The sequence below is a fragment of the Cydia strobilella genome, chromosome 21, assembly GCF_947568885.1.
Source record: "Cydia strobilella chromosome 21, ilCydStro3.1, whole genome shotgun sequence".
Classification (NCBI taxonomy): Eukaryota; Metazoa; Arthropoda; class Insecta; order Lepidoptera; family Tortricidae; genus Cydia; species Cydia strobilella.
Genome location: NC_086061.1, coordinates 6115255 through 6137140, shown reverse-complemented (window position 1 = coordinate 6137140; position 21886 = coordinate 6115255). Strand labels below are relative to the sequence as shown.

Here is a 21886-nt window from a genome sequence, read left to right as displayed (position 1 = left end):
CTATTTATTTTAAAATTATAAAAAAATATATTTGAGATTCTCACAATGAGCTCTTTCATTTGATATGTAACACGATATAGTTTGACAAACTTTATTTTTTAATTTTCTCATTTACCCCCCTAAAGTGGCCCCCGTGTTTAAAATTAATATGTTTACGTTACATGTCATGGAAAAAATACTTTGGTGTATATTAGAACGTATTGATTTTATAAAAATAAGCATAGAAGAATTTTGAGATCTGTTTTTCTGGACCTACATCTATAATGGCGCCAACTAGTGAGCACGAAAATGGTTAGCCATCATTAACATCATCATATTACGAGCAAGTGTGTTGAAAAAACAGCTAAATCACGTATGATGCCGAGGATGCCGTAGATAACTATAATTAGTCCATTACCTACTCTTCTTAATCAGTATATTAATTTAATTACTTGCAGTTGTTTTTCAACCTTTATGCGACCCGATTATCCGCGGTTTGTATATGTTGTTTTTATTGTTTGTAGTTTAATGAAATATTGTTATTGTACTTATATTAATGGCATCTACAAACGTCGCCGATAATCGCATGTGATTTGCGTTACGATCGGTCCATGAACTCGTCCGTCTAAACAGAAATAATTAAGTAGACAGAGTGCTCACTCCATACATCAGTTTTGTTACCAAAACGACTATTATTTTCGTAGTCGACATCTAGCGTCAAGTAGCGGTATTATCAATACTGCTAATCTATGTCTACTTAATTCTCTTTGGTCTAAATTAACTCTGCACTCGGGATCGAATTAATATTCCTTGATTAAAATAAAACTGCAGCCAGTGTACGGTAAACAATAAAATTATGGGCCGCTAGGGCTCTAGCCAGACACGGTTAGAGGTAGAAATACCAAATGCTCTTGAGCACGACGTTGTTCGGTAGTTGTATTATGAGCCCTCGTAAAACCGATAGCTGGATTTTACGAGAAGCACGCGGACTACCGGCCGGTTAAACACGCTTTGAGATTAATTCTCCATTCACTGCACACTACCACATTAGTTTACTGTAGAATAAAGCTATCGATATTACACTTTAAACAATATTAATGAGCAAAATACAAAGGTACCGATGGGTGGATGTGGTGGACGCTGATCTGCGCGAGCTCCAGGTCCAAGACTGGCGAGAAACGGCACAGGACCGGGATCAGTGGCGAACTGTCGTGTTGGAGGCCAAGACACACTTTGGGTCGCTGCGCCAGAGGAGTAAGTAAGTAAAAACAAAGGAACTAATCACGAGGCTACTATCTAGATGGCGTTCGAACCGGAAGTCCCTACAACGCACAAAGGACGTGCACGTAGGGGGCAGCACCTGCTTAGGCGTGAAGTGTCAATGTCAATTTTAAGTTTCCGGTACGCGAGAGGTATAGTGTTAGGATTAGTGTTCAATCTCAATGTGTCTAGTTATAGCCTATTGTTCTGAAAGTGTTGTTTGGTCAACAAGCGATAACGACTGCATTTGTGCGCTTAACTTGAAATCATTACCGCTCAGGAAACCGTAATATGTTCAATATAACTTATTTATAACTGAAATGGAATAAGGAATATCTCGTCCCCTAACCGTTTTTAGGGTTTTTAGGGTGTTTAGGGTTCCGTATCCGTGGTCAACTATAACATTATACCTTTAAACGAGCAACTCTTGTATATTTATATATTTGGGGATCTTGGAAACGGATTGAGGAAATTCGCTAATGGGGGTTTTTCGGGGGCGACAAATCTACCTTAGGTATCTCCGAGAAAACGTGCGTTTTTAAGTTATTATAATTATGTTTTCCGAGCAAAGCCCGGTCTCCTAGATATTGGCATATTAAATGCCATAAATGCGAGTTTTTCAAGGCAATTATAGTTAATTAGTTATGTTGCGATTACCTATGTCGTAATACTTAAGAAGCAGCAGTGTAATAAAATAAAAAATTATATGACTCGGCTTATTTAATGTTTAAAGTGAGCGAACTATCTCAGAACATTATCTTGTTTTTCAGGTTCTTATATACTGTCTAGAATTATATTGTATATATACTAGAACTTAATATTGCTGTATTATTCGATTCTTTATTATTATGTATATTCTATATATTTAATAAAGAATAAAAGTCTACTATGAAGCCTTAGTTTCGCCATGTCTGTCTGTATGATCGTCTGTCCGTCCGAGTCTTGGCTCCGTCATTGTTAGTGCTAGAAAGCTGCAATTTGGTATGGATATATAAATAAATCACGCCGACAAAGTCGTGAAATAAAATTTAGGGTACCTCCCCTATACGTAAAGTGGGGATGGCATTTTTTTTGCTTCATCCCTATAGTTGGGATGTCGTTGCATAGGTCTTTCAAAGGAAATATGGGTCTTCAACAACCATTTTTTGATAAAGTAATTTTTTTTTGGAAATAATTGCTTCGAAAGAAAATGGTTTTGCACGCCTTTTTTAAATAATATTTATTAGTAATGCGTGAGACGGAAAACCTCACCCCTAAAGAGTGAATATCGGAAGGTTTCTGACCGTGATTTTATAAAATACAACGCAATAAAACCACATAGCACTTGTAGTCAGCTGTAATCTCACTCCAATCTCGCCGTAATCTGCCGCGACAACCTCGTTACGTTAACCGACCCGTTACAATTAACCGCTTGATTATACCCTTATAGGGTGTCTTGTGGCAGGGGCAAGATTGGGGGATCTTCAAATGTATGTATGTACGTATTAATGGTACAGAATAAGCAGTAAAAGGCTTCTTTTCATTTAAAAAAAATATCCTTTTATGAATGACTTATGCTAGAACGGTCCGGGTCCGGGTCGAGGTGTCCTTCGTTCTTCGTGTCTTTGTTTACGAAATAGCCACTTCCAAGCTTCGGTGATAGAGCTTCGATGCTTTCTATAGAAATCGAAGTGTCAGACGCCTCGGCCCGGACCCGGACTGTTCTAGCTTGAGTCATCCTTTAAGGGATCTCTTACAGTAAGTAAACATTGAACTGAATTTAAAATATATATATAGGTACATATACCTAAGTAGGTACCTATCTACAGTCAGTCAATTTCTGTGCTATAGTCGAGATCAAGAGTTATCATGAATTTAATGAGTGACATTTGCTATTATGTGACGAAAGTTTTACGTGGATAAGATTCAATTTTAATGTTCGATACAAGTACTTTTAAGCGACTTTATAAAATGAGGCGATTATGTATGTTACCTCACAGCTTCATCATTTCTGACCCTTTCAAAACCTTGAAGTGTTATTCTGTATGTCTTATGTTATTTTTATGTGTGATTTGGCCGGATAGGAACGAGCCTTGCAGAATGCTGCGTCACTCATAACAAAAACTTACAATTAAACAACGGTAAAATAAAATTACCCTTAAAAAATCGACTTTACGGTGCACAAAGTGTTCAATAATTGCAAAAAATGGCGGACATCACGCCTCGATTGTCACCTTTTATAAACAACAAATCAACCACATTATTCTTCTGCTACCGATAGTACATTATTAATAATATTAACATCCATCATTGATAACACAATTGCAGTATATAGCCGTGGAAACAAGATGAAAACACAATCGCAATGTCAAGGCAAGTGAAAGCATCTCAGCGGGACTTGTTCAAGAAGATAACAGAGGAACAGGAGTATGACGACTACCTGGTCACGAAAAAGGACGCCGATGGCTCCAGCATCATGTCGTCTCTCTCCTTCGTGACACTCCGCGCTACAGGGAAACCAGACATGAAGCTCTTCGCAAAATCTGCCGTGTGGAGTGAAAAAATACGATTGAATAACCCTGTTCTTTGTCCGTATAGCGTTGAGTTGTACTTCTACGAGACATTGTGGAAGCAATACGAAAAGTTAGAAGAAATATGCAGTGTCCCAAAGGAGCATAGATTCCGTAAACCGAAACTGTATGGAAGCAGCTACGAATATCTGAACGAAACCCTAGTAATAGAAGACTTGGTTGCAAAAGGTTATGAAGATTCTGATAGACAGAAATCTGCAGATTTTGAGTATATGTCAACGGGTATCGCTTTGATTGCGCAGTTTCATGCTCTTTCCTTAGCTTACTCCCAGTATGACCCAGAGGCTTTTAAGAAAACCAGCGAATATTTGACGACGGACGAATCTAAACTAAATATGTGGTTAGCAAGCGTTTCGCCTAAAATACTGGCCAATGCGTTCTCATCCGCAGAAAAACATAAAGAAAAACTTGAAAACTACTTTCCAACACCGAATAGATTCCATCAACTACTTATGGGTTATTATCGAAGAAGAAATGACAACGTTTTGATTCACGGGGATTTCAAACCAAGCAACCTATTGCATAGACGTAGACATGGGACATTAGAGTTAGTTGTCGTTGACTTTCAATTGGTTCACGATGCTAATGCTGTGGGCGAACTTATGTACTTTATTTATACTGCTACCGATGAATCATTTCGCCGTGCCTACTATCATGAATTATTGGATCTGTACTATGAGAAGCTAAAGGCCTCCTTGATAAGACTACGCGTCGACCCAGAGCAGGTATACTCGAAGAATACTTACAGATTGCGTTTGGAAGAGTGTGCCATGTTGGGGCTAGCTATAGGCGCGGCGTTACTTCCTATGGTGTTGGCGGATAAAGACAAAATCCCTGCTTTTAATGTGGATGCAGATATGGACGATTTTGTGCTGGGAGGTAACGCTCTATTTAAAGAGCGTTTTAATGGTATACTCAATAACTACGTAGAGTGGGGACTGCTGTGAGGAGACTTAATAGGTATAACTTTGGAGCTATTGTCGGCAATTCTCCCCGTCATTAGGTACCTACTTATGCAGTAACATTTTCATGCAACTGACTTCACAATAAAAATGATGTCAAAGAGTATATTCATTTTCAGAATTTCGCATTTATTTTCCTGGCATATTAGACATCTCTCTTAATGCTACAGAAAAAACTTTTTTTTAGGAATGTATCCTTTCAAATGTTAGTTTGTATGTGTTTTTGCTTTTATGCTTCGTGTGAATGTTTTTTTTAAACAGAAAATAAGTTTTTAATGGAATATCTTGGCTAACAAAATACACCTAAGTATATCCCAAATTTCAATACCTGACAGTTTTGAATAAAATGGCTGTGACATGACGAACTATGAGGGTAATTAATGTCATTCAATTCAATTATTTATTCATAAAATTTTACATTTTATACGTCCGTCGGTATACAATTACACATTACATTAGATATTAAATATACATATACATATATTACCGGGTCTAACGCGATTGAATTTCATTATTTTAACTTTTTTCCGACGTTTCAACTAGGTTGCACTAGCTGTGGTCACGGAAGATAGTTTTCCGCTCTCTCCCGCGCGCTCGCTTCGCTCGTGATTAAATTACAGAATCTTTCGCTTACTCGGGACTCAAAATCAACACTTGCAAGAAAAACCAACTTTCCTCTCTTGTTGCACAAATAACTATTTTCAACCCTTAACATGCCCTGTTATAATAACAAATTTAATAGTTATTTGTTTTACAAGGGGGCAAAGTTGTTGTTTAACCGAGGGTTAACAAATTTTGCCACCGAGTGAAACACAAAGTTTAACACCACATCAACGCAAGGAAAATACTGTAAAATATCAAACAAAATCAAAGCAAATCGATTCCAAATGAATGTTATTAAATATTTATCATTCAAAATCATCATTTAAAAGTTAATTCTACCAGCCAGCATAAGAAAACAGCTCAAAATTTGCATTTTGTTTGTTTGCCCCACATGTAGACAAAATGCAACTTTCTTATCAGTTTTTGAACAATCAAGAGAGCCTTTACCAGCTTGTGTGGTGAAATAGTTATTTGTTATACAAGGGTGCAAAGTTGTATTTTACCTGCGAGTGTTTCAATACACGAGAAGTAATAGTTATTTGTTATACAAGGGTGCAAAGTTGTATTTTACCCGCGAGTGTGGAGCGAAGCGAGTGGTTCTAAAATAGAATCCTGAGCGTAGCAAGTGTTTCAACACACGAGAAGTAAAATACATTTGCACCCGTGTGTAACACAAAACTTTTCACCTCACTATAGCGAGGAAAGTGCAACATCCACAGGCGTTAGATCATCTTCATCACTGAAATCACTCATTTTTTTACGATATTATAACAAAAAACTCTGGAAATTCTGTATTTTACCGTGAGAAGTTTTTAAGTAAAAATTTTGTTGACAATGTTGACATTTCTGACGTAGGAATTGTCAATGATGCGTTTTGAAATTGCATCGACTCAACTTGTGCGTTCAGAATTATATTTAACATAATTATTAAGAATAAGAATAAGAATAAATTTATTATATATATATCAATGAAATATATAACAGAGAATGTCAGGGGTCTCCGCACTAGGCTACGCCTGTATGGCGGGGAACCAGGTACAATTAAAATTATTAATAGTTAAAATATAGAGTACTACACAACAAAGTAGGTATTGAAAAACAAACTTAAATGAAGTACTTGAAAGTACGAAAAAAAAAATATACAATATTGAAAACTAAACTAAAATATTTTAGTTATAATATCTTCTGTCTCGGCATAAGAAAGTGAATGTAATAATTTAAATAAGAGTATCTTAGCTTCTACAATGGTGCAGTCTTTAAGGTTACAATGTTTAAGCAAAGCGTTGTAAGTGGTCACTCGGATTCTTTCCCCGAAACGTTTCCCAAAGGCGGAACGGACTTCTGGAATTGGTAAGTTAAAGGTGCGTTTTTTGATTAGAGAACTATAGCAAGGCAACAATTTTTAGAATGTATGTGTGTGTAAAGAGATTTTCATTAAAAATAACTGACGTACGGTCAAGACCTTTGCTTCGGCATAGAGATCTATGGATGGAAATCGAAAGGGTTTTTTAAGCATCACTTTTAAAACAGAGCGTTGAGCCCGTTCAATTTCCAGCATAGAGGTCTAAGCCGCACTTCCCCAAACTGTGATGCAGTAGCTAATCACAGACTGACAGAGCGCGGTGTAAACTAATTTAAGTACAGAATCATCGGCAGTGTTTCGAGCTTTTTGAAAATAAATATGGATTTCCTTATTCTAGCGGAGAGTTTGTGAATATGGTTTTTGAAATTCAGTTTTTCATCTACTAAAAAACAAACGTTTCTTATGGAACTTTAAGGTTTATGACATAAAATCATTAAATAAAGCTAAATTTGGTATTTTTTATTAGATTCTCAAACCATTTATTTAATTATAATTAATATCAAACGAACCATTATTATGAGGGTTTAACGTTTTGTTATCTGTCAAAAGCTACTTAAACTTACTCCATCTAAGGTCAAATTACATTCCCCACTAGTGGATAAAATGCGTTTTCCCCCGCTTGTTTTAAAGGATAAAAGACGGCTTTCCGAGCTAGTGAGGGGAAAATAAAATTATATATATATATATTTTTAATACTACGTCGGTGGCAAACAAGCATACGGCCCGCCTGATGTTAAGCAGTCTCCGTAGCCTATGTACGCCTGCAACTCCAAATCAACATATGGCAATAGGTAGGTAACTAAAATGTAAAAATAATATTATTTACGACTCTGGCGGCGTTGTGTGGGGTGTTCAGTCTTCTTTATATAAGGACCTAGACTCTAATAGAGTTTAAGGGATTTGTTAAAGTTACAGCTACACGTTCGGCTTGGTTAACATCGCCAGCGCTCGTAAAGCGATGGGAACTTAAAGGCATCCGTGACGTTCGCAGGCCACCCGCAGAGGTGGTTTATTACGATTTACATAGTAAATATTATTAAAGGTAAAAAAAACCGACAAAGTGCGAGTCGGACTTGCGCACGAAGGGTTCCGTACCATTACTCAAAAAACGGCAAAAAAAAATCACGTTTGTTGTATGGGAGCCCCACTTAAATATTTATTTTATTCTGTTTTTAGTTTTTGGCTGTTATAGCGGCAACAGACATACATCATCTGTGAAAATTTCAACTGTCTAGCTATCACGGTTCATGAGATACAGCCTGGTGACAGACGGACGGACGGACGGACAGCGGAATCTTACCCGTCCCGTTATTACCCTTTGGGTACGGAACCCTAAAAATGGTAGCCAAAATTGGACCTGTCCTTTAATACGAGGCACAAGTTCGTGTTACAAAGTACTTGTTATTTTATCGTGATTTATATGTTAGGAAGTTTTATAAAAATAACAGAAATAACACGAATTTTATAGTCAAACATTGTATGAACAAGAAATACCCACACACATTTCAATCGACGATATTGCGGACAACTATTTCATATCGTGAAATAAAACTATGAAAACGGATTATATCGCGTATATTGAATTTATAATATATCCCGACGTTTCGAACCCTTTACAGCGTTCGTGGTCAACGGGTGAGTGAGGAAGCTACAATGTGCAAAACTACCCACATAGAAAAATGCCTCCAACTTTTAGTGTACATAGCTTATGTTGACGCTTTGATAAATTATTTTTATGATATAGGAGTAAGCAATTACCGTCGCCCAATTTTATGGCACATGCAGCGACATCTATCGTCGCGGTTGAAACGCCCCTTCCTAGCGTCCCGACCGCCGGCGTGTCGTCGTCCTAACGCGCTTGAGGTGTTAGCGGCAATTCCAATTATCCGTTCTTATGAAATAGTTGTCCGCAATATCGTCGATTGGAATGCTTAAGGAGCCGCGCGCGCTGGCCTGAGCATTTTAATTTAGCCGTGTATTGACTGTTTATGCTAAATACTGGGTTTATTGAAAAGAATAACTGGGGATTTTGGTATCTCAAGTTGTCTTGATGATTGATTGCGTACAACATGTGTCGCTCAGTATCAAATGGTCTCAAGGATCAAGATATCGAGCGTGTAGTGTAATGGATCCATAGAGTGAGACCAAGAAAAGTCTGCAACAATTTTGATAGCACACGCAGTGCAAGTGTTATTTATACGTCATAATTTCATAGAAGTTTTACGTTTAAAATAACACTTGTCAAAATCGTAGCAGACTTTTCTTGGTCTAACTCTAGTATCTTATGGATATAACAAGGAAGGTGACGGAAACGACCGAACGGGATGGTCTTATCTCTTATGGAACTTACAGTAGGAGTAGCAGCGAAAGCGTTATTATTGTTTGTCCTTGTCATGATTTTCTGTCTACTTCTAAACAAAGCAATCCTAAGTGCCACCAAAGAGAATTAAGAAGACAGAGTGCTGACTCCATACATCAGTATTTTTACCAAATAGACTATTTTCGTAGTCGACATCCAGCGTCAAGTAGCGGAATGTCGCGACGAACGGAAAGTCTAAGGCCAACGATTTTTAGCTAATATTATAACCGGATTAACCGGAACTTTATTTTCAACTCCTCCTGCTTATAAATATTAAGTCGTTGTACATTGTTGAGCAATACCCTTTTCGTCAGTCGCGACACAAGTGACATCTAGTGTCGAGTAGCAGTACTGATAAATCCGCTTCTTGAGATGTCGACTACGAAAATAATAGTCTTTTTCGGTAACAAAACTGATGTATGGAGTCAGCACTATATGTCTACTTAACTTTCTTTAGTGCGAGTGTGGAGTCTAGTTCGCTAATCAGCGAAATCGACTCCACACTCGCGTTCGCGGCTTCGCGCCGCGTAGTTTGGAGCGGGCTTAAAATGAACCCGATTAAATAACGTAGATTGTTATTGGTTAAAATGTGTATGTTCTGTCCTTCACTGGCGCACGCAGTGGCAACTCTATAGTATACTTGCTTTTAAGCCCATTACCAACCGCTGCTATGGTAACTCAACTTGTTTTAATCATTGGAGGCATTGGTGTTGTGTTCTGCCGTATTGAGTTGTTTCTTATTTACTTATTGAAAAATTTATATTTTTAAATCTGTACCAAATCTTGCGTCAGGTCAAAATCAAACGTAACGTAAGTAAAATATAATAGTTAGGCTTCTTTTTAGTCTATATAGGTACATACGCGGTACATCAAATCCCCATGACTGAGGATCTTGACAGCCATAGGTAGGTAGTTGCAAGGCGTCCGCTAGTTGCCGCGGTCGCACGGAGCGGGCGAGCGGGTTAACGGTAAATAGTATAAGAAACGCTCGCAGCGTACTACGCAGGCGAAAAACACGTGAACGCGAAGCGATGCGGTGCGGGGTAAATCAATCCTTTGATATCTATAGAAGTGTCCTACGTGAGCGATCTCGTTGCGAACGCGAACGCCGTGGGCCCGCCGCGCCGCTTCGCGTTCGCGAGTTGTTCGCTTACGCAAGACGCTGTGTAACTGGCGCGGGCGCGAGCGACGGATTTTACCTACAATGGCACCCGCGTGCGTGCGCCCGCTCCGTGCACCCACGCCAGACAACGGACGCCCGTACTTCCATAAAAATAACAGTAGAGTAGATACGGGGTAGATACCACAGATTATTAACTAGTTACTTCGTGTAGATACTCACTAAAGTTGGTAGAGACCACAGTTTTACAATGTACTAGATTGATTGTCAATAATAAATAATAAAATAAACTCACGGCTCTTCTCGACCTGACACATGACGCTGGCTACCATAGCAAAAGCCATAATGAAAAGTGCGACCAAAATCGGAATGATGTCATTTGAAGTCTTGAATTCAGATATACAAAAATAAGTGATCGCGTAAATTATTTGCTTTATAACGTATTACAAGATATAATCACCCGTCTCCTTAATACAGCTTTTCATATTTTTCAGTCGGCTAATCGTAAAAGTCGGCACTCATGAAATGATCATATAAGTACACGTACGTGATGACTTCCCTATAGCATACTTCAATTATCTTTTGTATTTTACGTAGGCCGGACGGTTTGACCCTGGTGCCGTGGGAGAGGGGTAAGTGCCTCTTGTGGGATGCCACATGTCCTGCGTCAGTACGTTCGCCGCCACGCACCGCACTGTGCGATCGGCGGGAGCTGCCGCTGAGCAGGCGGCGTCCCTAAAGAGGGACAAGTACTCGGGGCTAACAAGCTACTTGTTTGTTCCCCTTGCCGTAGAGACGTCTGGGTGCTGGTGCGCGGAGGCAAAATCTTTTCTCGGGGAACTGGGGCGCCGCCTGCAGGAAAGGGGCCACGACCCCCGCTCCGGGTCGTTCCTGGCGCAGAGGTTGTCAATTGCGGTTCAACGCGGAAACGCAGCGAGCGTGATGGGCACCTTTGCGTCGGGAACGATGCGGGGTGGGTTATTCGAGTAGTTTTTTATAGGTTACTTAAGTTTTATTTATAGTTAAGGTTTTTTTTTTATAGATTATTTTTAGTTCTTAGGTTTTTTTTAAAGTATTGTGTACGATTTAGTTTGAAGATTTATCTAATAATGAATATGATTTATGTTAAGATTAACCTGATGATGATTATAATGTGTACAAATTTATTGAATGTATATTAGGTACTGTGATTGTGTCAATTTTTTATTTTTTTACGTAAGCGAATCAAGTTTCAGAAAGTTTCCAAAAAGTTAGAAAAGTTCTCGTAACTTTCAGGAAAATTTACATAGGAAACTTTCATTTTGTAAACGGAATATTTCGATTCCTATTCAAAAATATGATGTTACCGAATTTTTTCCATGTGGAAATTTCGCAATTTAGAAAACTTAGGATGGAATATCAATAGGATCGACGCCTGAAAAATTTAATACCAATTCGATATCAATTCTGAATATGCCCCAAGCAAATACGATATTTATTTACCTTCCTTTCGTGGCCATGAGGCCATGACCCGTGTTGATGTTGAGTTGATACGTCGGAAATTAAAAGTAAACATAAATAGTAAACATACAGGGTGAGATTTCAAAACCTACCAGTACAGAGGTTGGAAAACTTTTGAGAAGAAGCTAGCCGATAACCGATAGAGGATAGCTGAAGTAGAAATTGGGCGGAGCAACTTTTTGACCGACACTTTTTAGTGTGTTGCGTTACTCAAAATGTCTCTGGAGTTACCAAGAAATCGGGCTTCTAATATACATAGTTTATGTTTATTAAGTTTAACAGTCGGAGCCCTGAATGTTTTAAAAAGCCATTATTTAAAGGGGAAATTTTACAACAAACCAAGCTTAAAAGTTGTGGACAGATATGTGTCGGTCAAAAAGTTGATTCCACAAACCGCAGACGATGTTTTCAATAGTCTAAGAATATTAGTGTACTTAATTATTTTTGGTGACTTAAAGAGCGGCAATCGTAGGTACAGTCAAGTGTAAAAAATGGGTGCACACATACTCAAAAATATGTTCCATAGCTCTATGGGACATATTTTTGAGTAAGTTATATGCACCCATATTTTTACACTTGACTGTACCTCCAGAGAGCCGCGTGACAAAAGGTTCCGTACCCAAAGGGTATTATTATATTTTTCACATAGCTTGGGTACGGTGACAGTTGCCATCTCCATACAATTAATAACCTTAAATCGCAGTTGATTTGAGATGACAGCTGTCATCGTACCCAAGCTATGTGGACATAATAAATGGACATTAATGGGCTTTATCTCAAGAATTGCTGCTGTTTTCTTTTGATACCGGGATAAGTAGCCAAATTAGCAAAAACTGATCCTTTAAGTTTCATCATCTTTGTCTAAAAACGTTCGAGTTTAAACGTTTTGAAAATAACACGATCAGATGCGTCATTAATGCGTTTTTCTAAAAAACTTCTCATTTTATTAAAAAAACGTAATTTGCTTGGTGTTTTCATATCGTATGAAAAAACGGAACCCTTTATTAAGCCCGGCCCGACACGCTTTTAGCCAGTTTATTTTCAACAATATACCTACTATTAAGGCCCGTTAACATACATCCTTCTCGCACATAGTACTTATACATTTGTTTATATACTTTATATCGGCGATTAAGGTGCAGAGAAAGTTATTGATTACGCATTTTATGCCGCATATCACATTTAGGGGTTTTTTAATATCAGGTGATAAGTGATAAGCAAGCGTTGGTAGCAGCCATGAATACTTTTAGGATCTCTGGATAGTCTGGATAAGCATAGGGAGTGACCGCATAATACGTACGCTTAGGTACGGTTAAAAACGCTTTTACAAAAGGAAGATATTGAGAAAAAATAAAGTGGTAATACTTAATTGCCAATGGCAGAAATCGCAACTTGGAAAAAAACGATTTCCCGAAAACACAGTACACAAATTATTGATAAATTCATTCATTAAGTGACCATGTTATTTTGCAGCTAGTTGTACCAGTAACACTATATCGAACTTTCAGTACCTACATATTTGTGAAATAAAACTATGAAAACGGATTATATCGCGTATATTGAATTTATAATACATCCCGACGTTTTCGAACCCTTTACAGCGTCGTAACTAGAAACTCGCGGTAACCGAAGACAATATTATACCTACATATTTATTTGTTTTTGTTAATAATATTTCTCTATTTAATTAAAAGGATGGACAAGCCTTTGGGAGTTGAGGACTTCGCCGCTATGGAGGGCCAGCTTCGGGGGTGTGTGGAGGCCGACAAGCACTACTGGCAGGTCAACGACGTGAAATGTGACGCCATACACACCGCCAAGACCTATGAGGAGTTTGCGTAAGTTTTAAACGGGGGTCTACGCGAGGCCGGCGGAATACTGGTTAGGCAACGACGTGAACTGTGACGACAAGCACACTGTCAAGGCTTATGAGGAGTTTGGGCGGAGGTCTACGTGAGGCCGGCACGGTAACTTTGTTAAATGCGATGCCTTACGCACTAAGTACTTTTTTTTATGAAATAGGAGGCAAACGAGCAGACTGATCAACTGATGATAAGCGATTACCGCCGCCCATGGACACCCGCAACACCAGAGGGGTTGTAAGTGCGTTGCCGGCCTTTAAGATGGGAATACGCTCTTTTCTTGAAGGTTTGAAGGTCATATCGGTCCGGAAATACCGCAGGCGACAGTTCATTCCACAGTTTAGCTGTGCGAGGTAGGAAGTTTCTAGAGAAACGCACAGATGAGGACTGCCAACCATCTAAGTGGTGAGGATGGTAATGTTGTCGCGTAGGGCGATGGCGAAAAGAAGCGGCAGGGATTAATCTGAACAATTCCTCGGAGCACTCCCCGTTATACACGCGATAGAAAATGCAGAGCGAGGCCACATCTCTACGCAGCGCCTAGGAGTCAAGCCGTTCCGAAATACGCTGGCAGCCGACAATTCGAGTCGCTCTTCGCTGGATGCGGTCCAGAGGGAGAAGCTGGTATTGGGGTGCTCCTGCCCATAGATGAGAACAGTATTCCACGTGTGGGCGAACCTGCGCTTTATACAGCTGTACGCGGTGGGCCGGCGTGAAATACTGTCTCGATCTGTTGACGTCTATGATTTACGAGGAGTCTAGGTAAGTTTTTCACAGATGCATACGCGAGGCCGACGTCGTGTAAGTTAACAAGCAGGCCCATGAGAGGCCGACAGAATGCCGGCATTGTAAACCTCCTTTTGGCAGTTGGGTAAAAAAGGTACCTACTATCTTCTTGACACTTGCATCCTTTTATGGTCTTATCATTTATCACAAATAAGCCAAATAACCATTTAATTTTCATTAAAGTAAACTATAAGTGCTAGTATAATTTTTTACAAAAAAAACCGGACAGGTGCGAGTCGGACTCGCCCACCGAGGGTTCCGTACTTTTTAGTATTTGTTGTTATAGCGGCAACAGAAATACATCATCTGTGAAAATTTCAACTATCACGGTTCATGAGATGCAGCCTGGTGACAGACAGCTTAGACGGACAGACAAACAGTCGGACAGACGGACAGTGGAGTCTTAGAAATGGGGTCCGTTTTTACCCTTTGGGTACGGAATCCTAAAAAGCCACAAGCAGTCATATCACTTAGCGCATCTCGAATAGAACCTCAGGAACATCTCAGAGACTACAGCCATTAGTTCACAAAGAAGGTGCTTAAGCTTCGTGTAACGTATCTTTTGTGCTTTAATGTCGCTTAAAAAGCTGATACACAATTCAGTGTCTACTGTTTTACTCGACTACGACGAAGACGGTTATGATTTAATAGTATGTTTCACCTTAGCAGCAAAACTATAGGTAGTCTGGCAAACCAGTCTTTCGTTGTTGCTAAATTAAAATAAATTAACCGCTTCTTCATTGAGACGCGCCAGTAGGGCACATGGCTGTTATAATAACTCAACGAAGTAAGTTTTTTTACATTTTTAAGCTAATCGCGAGGTCTACAGCTCACAGAGTCACTAGTGTTAACATACACAACTTCTTTCAAATCTTTCTATTTCCTTCCCTGAAAAAATTCAACTTCTTTGCTAGAGGGCCACGAAAACCACTCGCTAAAACAGTCGACGCTCACGTTTGCATCTTCGATCAAATTATTTTAAGGGGCCCACTATCAGTCCGCCGGACGATAACGGCCTGTCAGTTGTTCGTTGTTCGGAACTGTAAATTTTTTGTTCTAACTGACAGGCCAATATCGTCCGGCGGAATGATAGTCAGTGGGGCCCTTTACAGCAAAATATAATGCAAAATCATATACTCAAACCAAAGAGAATTAAGTAGACATTGTTACCAAAACGACTATTATTTTCGTAGTCGACATCTAGCGTCTAGTAGCGGTATTATCAGTACTGCTACTCGACAATAGATGTCGCGGCGAATGAAAAGTCTCATGCTCAATGATTTTCAGCTAATATTATAACCGGATTAACCGGAACTCTATTTTCAACTCCTGTAATATAATTTATATAAGTTGTAAATTGTTGAGCAACCGCTTAACGGTATGTAGGTAGTTCTTGTTATGGGGAAGAATCCATACTAATATTATAAATGCGAAAGTGTCTGTCTCTCTGTCTCTTACCTCTTCACGCTTAAACCGCTGAACCGATTTAGTTAAAATTTGGTATAGAGATAGTTTGAGTCCAGGGGAATGAAATAGGGTAGTTTTTATCCCAGAAATCATTCTTTAAGGGGGTGAAAAGGTGGTGGAAGTTTTTATGGGCAATCGATAAAATGCAGATTAGTTAAAAAAATAAGCTACCCAAATAACTAACTCCACGCGAACGAAGCCGCGGGCAAACGCTAGTATAGAATAGTTTTTAACTCCAAAATCACCCCGTAAGGATGAAATGGGGGTGGAAAAGGGCGTTACGGGGAAAAGGGGGTTGAAGTTTGTAACAGGAATCAGTAAAAAGCAGATTGTATATAAGATGCCGAGTTTGTGTTAGGGCTTGTAGAGTTAGAAGCTTGGCTCTACAAGAATCTGATAACTTTTTGATAGTGCGAGCCTTATGGTTTCATCTTGGCAACATTTTACATGAAAATGTTTTTGGTAGGATACACTTTTCGTCAGTCGCGACACATGTGATATCTAGTGTCGAGTAGCTGTATTGATAATTCCGCTACTTGTCGCTAGATGTAGACTCATCATTCGCTTGTCTTTGTCCTATTCACTTGGGGTCGGCGCAGTATGTCTTTTTCTTCCATACCTCTCTCTCGCCCGTCATCTCATCATTCACTTGCGTTCGTTTCATATCATATCATCTCTCACACAGGCCATCCACCTTTTCCTCGTTTTTCTCTCCACATTCATTCGTAATACTTTTCTCGTCACATGACTTTCATCCCTCCGCATAACATGCCTGTACCACGCTAGGCGATTTGCCCTTACTTTATCTGTTCTGGGTGTAACTTTCAGGCTTCCTCTTATATACTCATTCCTTATCCTATCCATGCAATCTTTTTTCATCCGTCACCTTTAAGGCCCAACACACAATACTTGACGATAGATGTAGACTACGAAAATAATAGTCGTTTTGGTAAGAAAACGAATGTATGGAGTGAGCACTCAGGTACACTGAAGGTACAATATAAATACATACATTTTGCATGAAATAATGCAAGATTTCATAGGTCCACCCGCCAACCTTCACTATGCCTACTTAATTTCCTTTGTTCAAACACACCCAACTTGTCAGTAGAAAAAAAGGCGAAATTCAAATTTTCAATGGGAGATCCACCCTTCATTTTTCAAATTTGCCGACTTTTTCTACTGGCAAAGTGGCTGTGCCCGAGTCAATATCAAGTAAATTGTTACAGGGATCGCGTGGCCGCAGCCCACTTGAGGCCTCTAGAAAAGGCCGACTACAAACAGAAGAAACCGAGAGGATGGAACCAGTTCGCTGCCGGTCCGAAGCATTAAATGGAATAAAAATGACTTAAATTATGTTAATTATCTATCATAATAAATGAGAAATATTTTTTGTTTTCTAAAATCCCACTTTCTTAGTGTTCTCATACAAAATAATAGGTAGGTATATTTTTATTATCAGTTGGTTTTTAATTTAACTTGCAATGTTTGTAATATATTTGTTTGGGTCAAATCTCGCAAGCTAAATAAGACCCACACTTCCCATTATTGAATTGAGCTGAAATTTGACATACATGTAAGTTAGGTGACAATGCAACATTATGATAATGGACACAGGAGGCGGCCATAGGAACTGTGATAAAACAAGGCAACCTAATGTGTTTAGGTTTGCTAGGATTGTTTCGATAAGTATTAGTTGACTGATGAAAGAAAAGTCAACGATAGAGGCTTGTGAAAAAACTTATCAAATTGTTAAATTGTTCCAGGGACCGAGTGGCCGCAGCACATTTGAGGCCTCTAGAAAAGGCCGACAAGCGAAAGAGTCCGAGAGGATGGAACCAGTTCGCTGCCGGCTCGAAACGGAATAAAAATAGCTTAAATGATGTTGATTAAATCATAATAAAAGGGAGATAAAAAATATTGAACATTTTATTCTTAAACCTTAGTTTTTTAGAGATTTCTGTAAGTAATGCTTTCGATCATGTAGCACATACTCGCACAGCTGTGTGCAATAATTATAATAGAAGTCAAAAGAAAATAAAAATTCAAGAAAAACCATAATTTTTGATCAATCATAGGTAACTTTGCTAATTATTCTTCTGTTTTACATTAATGAAAATTCTAAGAACTAGACTTATATTGACCGGGATATAGACCGTGATTACCTTTTGTATTATTTGTGAGCTCCCGATATTTCGACGCAGTTACATGCATCATGTTCACGGGTGACTCTGCGTCGAAATATCGGGAGCTCACAAATAATACAAAAGGTAATCACGGTCTATATCCCGGTCAATATAAGTCTAGTGAAACTAACCCTGAATCATTCAAAACTCTAATTCTAAGAACTAATTGAATTAGTCTATGAAAATATTTTAATTTGCGTTATTTCAAGTAGATATAACTTACTACTGTTTAAACTATAAACCGATAATAAAGGTCATATACGATACGAAGGAAAAAATTACCAAGGCCTCCAGTGTCCAGAGCTGGAATCGAACCCGCGTCCTCTGTTTACGCGACAACACATGATGTTAATTATATTAACCGACTTCAAAACAGGAGGCGGTCGGTTTTTTTTCGGTTTATAGTTTAAATAGTAGGTAGTGTGAAATAACACATGACAGCGCCATGACCGCCATCATACCGCCATCTCTTCGCTAGCCCGTATTTAATCAGTCGAGTTGATTCGGTTATGAGGTCGATCTATACTGTTCTACCTTAGGGATGACCAGGGGGCGCCACAAGCCCTCAGGAAATTGTCATATACTTGAAAATTTCGACAGAGGACGCTGGTTCGATTCCAGCTCTGGAGGCTTTGGTAATTTTTTCCTTCGTATATGACATTTATTTTCGCTTTATTAATTCTAAATTAACTGTAGGTAAACTGCTTAAACAATATAGGAAGTAAACAAAAAAAAAACATGAAAACCGGCGTATTTACTTCGTAGCAGAAATTCTTATAGAACTGGAAAACCCAATTAAAAATATACAATTGTTCATTATATTTGTGAAAAACTACAAAACATAATTATGTCTCCTATGTACTACGCAACCCCGCAAGGTCAGGGTGCCAGGTGCGAAACCGGCCACTATTAATTGGTATATTTTTAAAACTAACAGTGTTTACATTTTAAGGTTTCCGTACCCAAAGGGTAAAAACGGGACCCTATTACTAAGACTACACTGTCCGTATGTCTGTCTGTCACCAGGTTGTCTCATGAACCGTGATACTGTTGCCGCTATCACAACAAATACTAAAAAGTACGGAACCCTCGGTGGGCAAGTAGGACTCGCACTTGTACGTTTTTTTTATTTACCGCCACCCCTGTGTGTTTACCTTCTGCTCGATTCTTGGGGTTGCACATGCAAATGATGACCTCAAAAAGAAAAGTCTATTGAGTGTCACAAAAAAATTGTATATTTGTATATCTTACAGTTTTTACATTTTTATTTTCCTGTCACCCCTGTGTGTATTAATCACAGACACCTCAACTACTAGATAGAACATATAAGAGAATCTAAGTCAACACACATAAGCGCCCCCGTACAAATTTAGTATGGGAGCGCGATCACCTATTTCAGTTGCGCCCAGGATAATTACGACCAAAACGCCCGTAAATATTTTTAATTTACGTACTCGTGTAAATTAAAAATATTTACAAACATTAAGCTTTTGGGGCATACCTGGGTTGTTATATAGTCATGGACAAATTTAGAGGAACGCAAAAAAAAAAGATTTAATTACTGGATTACAGCACCTAAAGCAATTTCAAAATTAGTAAATACATTTTTTTTTGAGTTAGTCTAAATTTGTCCATGAGTGTAGTAAAAATGGTGTAGAATAGAACTCAGTTGTGTTGCTCAAATTGTAGAATTTCACAATTGAAATTTCTCTTAAATAGGAGCCACCTCGAACTGTCTGTGTAGTCAGTGGTCTACCCCTTCTTGGGGTTGCACATGCGAATAATGACTTCCACCTTGGTGTGGGAGCTCTCCTTCTTCGGGTGGTAGAAACGCGTGTCGTTCCGGTCCATGTGCACAAGAGGGGTTGTATACCAGCCGTATCTATAGGGGAAAAAACAGCAAGTTAGGTTTAGAATAAATTTAGAAGTGGAAAAATTACTGCTTTGGGTGAGACGCTCCAGCTCCAGCGCTCTGCCAACTGAGCCACCAAGACCTCATCCATAGTCAGCAAATCTTCCCACTATATGGGTCTAAGAGACCCTAGCGACGTAAGAGCATACACTTCTTAAACGGCCACCAGAGTTCCAAGTCATATTGGAAATTCACCAGTTACGCCGTGAGGCCGTGAGTTCAAGTCTCACCTAAGGCAGTAATTTTTCCACTTTTAAATTTATTCTAACACACATGTGACATCTAGTGTCGAGTAGCAGTACTGATAGTTCCGCTACTTGACGCTAGATGTAGACTACGAAAATAATAGTCTTATTTAATTATACGAATGGGTCTAACGCGATTAAATTTCATTGTTTTTACCTTAAATTCCAACGAAACACTTCGTATAATTAAATATGTGATCAAAACGCGAGAGTTTAAAGTCGTAATAATAGTCTTTTTGGTAACAAACCGATTAATTCTCTTAAAGTGAGTTAAAAAGAAGTCTTACACATGGCTCTCAGTGACAGGCGCAGGGTACTTGCTGTGTGGTCCCTTGGCCCTCGTCTGGGCCACGTTGTAGGCATAATCGGCGACCTTCTTTGTCTGCTCTTCTGATTCGTCTTTGAGCTGGTCGTGCCGTGCGTAGAACTTTGTGGCGACAGGTAGAGCTGTGAATACGAGTAGGGTTACCCCTATGAAAAAACGGCCAAGTGCGAGTCGGACTCGCGCACGAAGGGTTCCGTACCATTACGCAAAAAATCACGTTTGTTGTATGGGAGCCCCGCTTATATGTTTATTTTATTCTGTTTTTAGTATGTGTTTAGCTATCACGGTTCATGAGATACAGCCTGGTGATAGACGGACAGACAGACAGACAGCGGAGTCTCAGTAATAGGGTCCCGTTTTTACCCTTTAGGTAAATAAAAGTGGAAAAATTCACTGCCTCGGGTGAGGCTCAAAATCGCGACTCTATGACCACTTTTAATTTATTTCTTACCTGTATAGAAAATACACAGTAAGTACTTAAGTGCAATAGGTACTAACATCCAAAGTTAGGCCGGTAAGTCTTGTAGTTCCTAAAGTGCTTTACCTCCCGGTGAATCTTCTCGTTGAGCATCTGCAGGTCGACGGGGGGACGAGTCCCGAACGTACATTTTCCGTCACCCATATTTCCTGAAAACATACAGAAAAGAAAAAATTACAGTCAAGTCTAAAATATCGGCACAGACAACATGCCAAAAATATATGAACACGACCTTATTTCCTACATTCTTAAAATTAAGGTAAGGCGCACGGCACACTTCATCCGATTCGCACGTCGCTCCGACGTGCGTGCGGGATGTCGCTATAATACGCGCATAGCGTTGTTTCGCTCAAACATCGTAGCGACGTACGAATCACTTCAAATTTGATCCTATTCCGACATCACCTGTTTGTAATAGGGCCGTTTACAGGAGAGACGTTTTGCGAAAATGACACATGCACATGCGAGTGTACGCGCCCTAATGAGGGCTATCGTTTTTTTTGCTCACCAGTTGGCGCGTCTGTTGATGGTGGTCCAAAAGACTAAAGAACAGCTGTCAGTCATTGAAGTGACAAGTGATATTTGACATTTTGAACTATGGAAAAGACCACCATCTACACTAGCGCCCCTAGCGGCGAATTCATACGCGTTAGCCCTCATTCGGTTTCCTTTGACGTTGGCAAAGTGCCCTAGCAGCAAAAGCCATTATAACAAAAAAAAAAACGGTTTCCTTTAAGGTGGGGGATACGATCGCCACAATATATATCGGAGCGGACAATGCGTCACAAATATCTTAACACATTCTCTATTATCAAAGACGTTAAAGTAATTACATGTTCTATGTTTGAACATTTTGGCCGCTATATCTGATGACAACTGTACATTCCTAGTGGAAAACTCACGTTTTAG

The 21886-nt window shown here is 39.2% G+C and overlaps 3 protein-coding genes across 4 annotated transcripts; 2 read left to right on the top strand and 1 right to left on the bottom strand.

Moving 5' to 3' along the window:
- Window positions 1–3548: 3548 nt before the first annotated feature.
- Window positions 3549–4817, top strand: LOC134750899 (uncharacterized). Its single transcript, XM_063686138.1, has one exon. It carries the CDS (start codon window positions 3584–3586, stop codon window positions 4754–4756), a length of 1173 nt encoding a protein of 390 aa, XP_063542208.1. The 5' UTR covers window positions 3549–3583; the 3' UTR covers window positions 4757–4817.
- Window positions 4818–9892: 5075 nt separating this feature from the next.
- On the top strand, window positions 9893–17211 carry LOC134751085 (coiled-coil domain-containing protein 103). Of its 2 annotated transcripts, XM_063686432.1 has the most exons (3): window positions 9893–9901; window positions 13411–13554; window positions 17061–17211. In XM_063686432.1, exons 2-3 carry the CDS (start codon window positions 13412–13414, stop codon window positions 17161–17163), a joined length of 246 nt encoding a protein of 81 aa, XP_063542502.1. In that variant the 5' UTR covers window positions 9893–9901; window position 13411; the 3' UTR covers window positions 17164–17211. The 2 variants fall into 2 exon arrangements, with proteins under 2 accessions (XP_063542502.1, XP_063542501.1); XM_063686431.1 differs by lacking the exon at window positions 9893–9901 and having other exon boundaries at window positions 13407–13554.
- Window positions 17212–18239: 1028 nt separating this feature from the next.
- On the bottom strand, window positions 18240–21122 carry LOC134751258 (cilia- and flagella-associated protein 144). Its single transcript, XM_063686641.1, has 5 exons — window positions 20998–21122; window positions 20462–20621; window positions 19806–19899; window positions 19137–19211; window positions 18240–18251 (listed from the first exon to the last, which is right to left on the bottom strand). The coding sequence occupies exons 1-5, from the start codon at window positions 21119–21121 to the stop codon at window positions 18240–18242; spliced, it is 465 nt and encodes a 154-aa protein (XP_063542711.1). The 5' UTR covers window position 21122.
- Window positions 21123–21886: the final 764 nt, after the last annotated feature.